General features: G+C 38.7%; 1 protein-coding gene across 1 annotated transcript; it reads left to right on the top strand.

Moving 5' to 3' along the window:
- The first annotated feature begins 426 nt into the window (after positions 1-426).
- On the top strand, positions 427-3212 carry LOC121871682 (complement C1q-like protein 4). Its single transcript, XM_042374095.1, has 5 exons — positions 427-468; positions 963-1084; positions 1481-1562; positions 1736-1851; positions 2860-3212. The coding sequence occupies exons 2-5, from the start codon at positions 963-965 to the stop codon at positions 3071-3073; spliced, it is 534 nt and encodes a 177-aa protein (XP_042230029.1). The 5' UTR covers positions 427-468; the 3' UTR covers positions 3074-3212.
- Positions 3213-4626: the final 1414 nt, after the last annotated feature.

Below are 4626 nucleotides of genomic sequence, written 5' to 3'. Positions count from 1 at the left end.
TACCAACTCTGTTTGTAGGGTGGAGCAGTCATTAGAAAGTCTCCATAGGAGGATCTGACCCTGGGTGTAGGCCAGTGGTTCCCAACCTTTTTTAGCTGTGACCCTAAATTTCCCAACAATACGGTGTCGTGTCCCTCAGGCATATAATATATCATATAGCTTAAATGTTAAGCAAAAATTTGTTTGACTTTATGATAAGTACTATATTCTTAAAATTGTCTGAGGGCCCCTCGCGACCCTATTGAGGACACCCCGCGACCCTGATTTACTCTATGAAATAATAATTCATTTTACTGAGCGGATAGAATCCGGCTCCCGGCTCTTAGTGACGCGTCCCGTTTTAGTTAACCTTGAGGTACCCCAATACCCTTGACGCTAGTTACGTCATCAAGAGGTATATAAGGTGACGGCGGGTTAGGAGAGCCTGCGTGTCCCTGCAGCCTGCATCAGCAACACTTGTTCTGAGAGGTGAGTGTATAACAGGTTACTAACTAACACTAACAACATCTCTCACTCGTATAGACGGAAGGTGATCTTTGTTTCTTCATTCATGTTAACGTAAGTGCAGCAATAATAAACACCTGGATACAGAATTAGTTGCTAAACAAACTATCAACTTTTGTACTCAGTAAATCTCCATTTTGACGATTATAATTTACCTGTTTGCCAGGAGAAGGAAGCAGCCAGTGCCTTGTTTAATCATCCCGTTGTTCCTGATGAGTTTATCTCGCATGAGTTCAATGCTAGTACAGGAGGGCACCGGTGTACAGTACCTAGACTGTTGGGTAGGATTCTTCTGAACAACACCCTTCTCACTTACAAACCTTTCAGTTTTACCATTTTGTATTTCTTTTATATTCTGTACTTTATCAATTTTTAATATATTGTACACTTCTTAACACTTCTCTGGAAGCAACATAACAGACGTGGTTCTAAGTAAGCTACTGGTCTTCTTTCCTCAGATGGCAGGAATTATGTTGATGGTCTTGGCGGCGGTGTGTGTAATGGCGGTGAATAGCCTGGCCCCACCACAGGCCCCGCCACCGGGCCCGGTTCTCGGCCCCGGTGGCATACCTCCAATTGAGTGAGTCTTCCTCACCTTTTGTTGTAGTAGTGACGGCGCTTAACGAAGAGTAAATTATTCTGTTTATTGGACTCACAGCTACAAATTTTCATATTAAATATTTACCATAAAATTTTTATGAGTTGAATATTAACATTAATAATTATGTGGAGAAGAAATATATATATATATATATATATATATATATATATATATATATATATATATATATATATATATATATATATATATATATATATATATATATATGAAGGTAATAATTGATGGCTAAACGTCATACGTACAATACGTTCTCCAATCCGTGTTAAGATATTTGTCCAGTATGGTTAAGATATTTGTCCAGTATAGAAATAGCGTGCTCCTGTATTAGGTCCTCCAACACTCATCTTTCACCAGGTTTTGGGAGTGTCCGTCTGGGTTCAGCGTGCGGAAGGCCGTCGGCCGTACTAGACAGGCCTTGAACGTCGTCAGGTTCCAGGCAAGTGGCTAACAACATTACCTTGAGTTTGTGATAACAGAAAAAATATAGGTGTGTTTTTTTTCAATTCTCTCCTCATATATTAATGATGTAATAGAAACCCTTGAGACCTGATTTGTATGTTCTATACTTTTATCAAGTCAGTATCAGCATCTCATCTGTGACTCTTGCAGGATGTTCTAACAAACCGAGGCGCCTGGTCTCAGAGTGACAGCAAGTTCATCGCCCCCTGCCCGGGCACCTACTTCTTCACTTTCCACGCCCAGTCCTCTGAAACACAAGACTTCACGTGAGTACCAGTGGGGGATGTCACTACCATGCCACGCCTCTCTGTAACTGCAGTAAACACGTACCTGACAGTTGACACTAGAACACACTGCGTATTTTATTGGTACTTTAACCGCCTAACTCAAGATGCCAAAAAAAGGAACAACGTTTCTCTGTCCCAATTCGATGGTAAAAATAGGAAGGTAACCTTTACTGGACATATACATGGATTGTACTCAGCCTAATTTTGTTTAAGTCTCTTCCAGGAGGTCGTTGACAAATTGTTTTAACTGCGCTTCATCAACTAATGTGTCAAAATACAGTAAATACTTGAGAGTTATAAGAGATACTGTAGATCGCTCTGTATACTAAGGTGTCTCCTACGTGAATATAGTTTAAATTTACCCCAAAATTAAATTTTTAATTATATATATATATATATATATATATATATATATATATATATATATATATATATATATATATATATATACTGTACATACACTATGTGCCGTGCTAGCTGTTTGGGGTTAATCGTCTGATCAAACGTTAAGACCAATTTAAGAATATCTGTATGTTGTCACTTAGAGTTCCATGGAAGTTTGTGTCTGTGACAAATGTGTCTCACTTTCACTCAAGACGACGCTTTACCTGAAGATTGCCGAACTTTATATTAATTGTTAGGTAAGTTTGTGTTGTGCTGTGTTAGGATGAGTTACTTAATATAGTATTGATGACACACAGTTGTTGATCCATATGGTCTTTACTATAGACACGTGTGTTCGAATTTTCCAAATCAGAAATAGATTGAAATAATCGGTAAGGCACAGTCAATCGTACACTCATCGATGGTGAGTGTCATTTTTAGAAATAATTACCCTGTACATAAATAGGAGACCTTCACACATCCAAACTCATATATTTGTAGATTTATCTTTTCCTTGTACATACACCATTGAAGGTGTGTTGAATTTATAAACTTTCTTCACATATTAACTTGAAGTAGCTAATGTGTATATGACGTCCACAGGCTGGCACTCATGAAGAACGGGGTGTACCAGGTGACGGCGTACGGCAGCAAGAACGGCTACCAGCAAGGTTCTAACTCTGCTCTCCTACAGCTCGAAACAGGTGATGAAGTCTACCTGTATCTACAACAGGGAGAACTCTACGAACACCCACATGATGAGTCCTACACCACCTTCTCGGGACACCTGGTCGAAAAGATTAGACCAGAATTTTAAGTTGAATTAATATCGAGAAGCATGTACCGTTATGTCTGAAATAGCGACTAAGCGACGATCATAAGATTAATTGAACATAATTTAACTATATGGAAAACATTAATGTTGTTCGTGTTCGTCAATAAATAAGATAAAATATTTTCACTAGAGTTCTTGCATCCCCCACACACTGGCTACTCTGTAATGGTATTATTGACAGTGACGCCGGGCAGCTTCACCTTCTGTCTTTGGTAAGTGTCGATGATACTGTACAAAGTCAAACAAATTATTTAGGGAGGGAGGGCTGTGTGAGAGTATGGGGGTGGGGGAGGTATGAGGGTAAGGTATGTTAAAATAATTGAAGGTAATGGAAAAGAAAATGGTGGGAGTGTATGTGTAGGGGTGTGAAGGCTGGAGTATGAAGAGTCGCTTGTTGATTATTAGTTTAATATCTTAGTCTTGATAGTACGCAATGATCAGATATCATCACTTTTTAGATGTTTTCCTCCCTTATGGTTGTTAACGTTGCCACTACCTTCCGGGAGTTATCCGGAACTTTTCCGGTGAGCTTCCTGGCCCCTCGCTCACTGCCTTCCTCCCATCCCCCCAACCCGCTGAGGAAATTTTCTCGAAACGATGGATATATAATGAGTCTTCCACACACCACCATAAGATATCAACCAGTCATCATGGTGGTGGTGGTCTTTACGCATCTCTCTGTATCAATCTTGTGTACTAATTCTCTTAAGTCTAGGGACGTGTCAGTCTTAAAAAACAATTTATGTACAACTTATGTCCTGCCTGTGTACTTTCGCCATCGATTCCTTGCACAGTACTTGGACACAATACTTGTCGTTATACCTGGCTAGTGAACCTTTCTGTGTCTTGATTGTGACCTGTGTGCATTTATTACCTTAAGTTCTTGTATAATTGTTCTCTCTGTGATTTTTATATATACGTATATTAGTATTAAGATCATATATAAGGAATTATCTGTATGTTTAGTTACCCCCCATACATGATATCTGAGGTTTACTGACATTTTTTTATTTATGATAAATACAATCATTGGAACACACTAATTATTTGTTCACGAGTGGCACTATTTTTAACATCCTGCATAACTATGGTCTGTGAGTATCTTTAGAAGTTATGAATAGATCTTAAACTGTTAACCCGTGGTTCTATCTGGTCACATATACAATGGGTAATATATTTTATGCTAGTGTTAACTTATTCTAAAGGAAATTTTTTATATGATTAAGTCTATATGTGCGTATGAATTAATATATTTGCTTCAGGTAGTAGGTAGTAGGCAGCTACCAAACAGGGAGGTACTACCGCCTGGGAAGATATTGGAAACATAATGTGTTGTCTAATGGTAGACCCTGCTGCCATATGGCATCACGAAAATTGTGACTAAGTCCCAGGTTGCTGATCTGACTTTCTGCCTCATTTACATACAACTGCAGGGTCTCAATTGTTTCTCTTACCATTGACAACACAACATACATACAGTATATTGTTTCTCACAATAAGGCACTTATCATAGTCATTTAACTGTTGTGTGTATC

The sequence above is a fragment of the Homarus americanus genome, unplaced genomic scaffold (genome assembly GCF_018991925.1).
Source record: "Homarus americanus isolate GMGI-L3 unplaced genomic scaffold, GMGI_Hamer_2.0 scaffold39675, whole genome shotgun sequence".
NCBI classification, from domain to species: Eukaryota; Metazoa; Arthropoda; class Malacostraca; order Decapoda; family Nephropidae; genus Homarus; species Homarus americanus.
The sequence above is the reverse complement of the archived record's forward strand: the minus strand, read 5'-3'. Positions and strand labels throughout refer to the sequence as shown.

What these genes read in the sequence shown, in the direction of transcription:
- LOC121871682 (XM_042374095.1), top strand. Translation starts at nt 963, where the DNA reads ATGGCAGGAATTATGTTGATGGTCTTGGCGGCGGTGTGTGTAATGGCG. An exon ending in GGTGGCATACCTCCAATTGA is followed by an intron (nt 1,085 to 1,480) that starts GTGAGTCTTCCT and finishes ATCTTTCACCAG; the next exon opens with GTTTTGGGAGTGTCCGTCTG. An exon ending in TGAACGTCGTCAGGTTCCAG is followed by an intron (nt 1,563 to 1,735) that starts GCAAGTGGCTAA and finishes TGACTCTTGCAG; the next exon opens with GATGTTCTAACAAACCGAGG.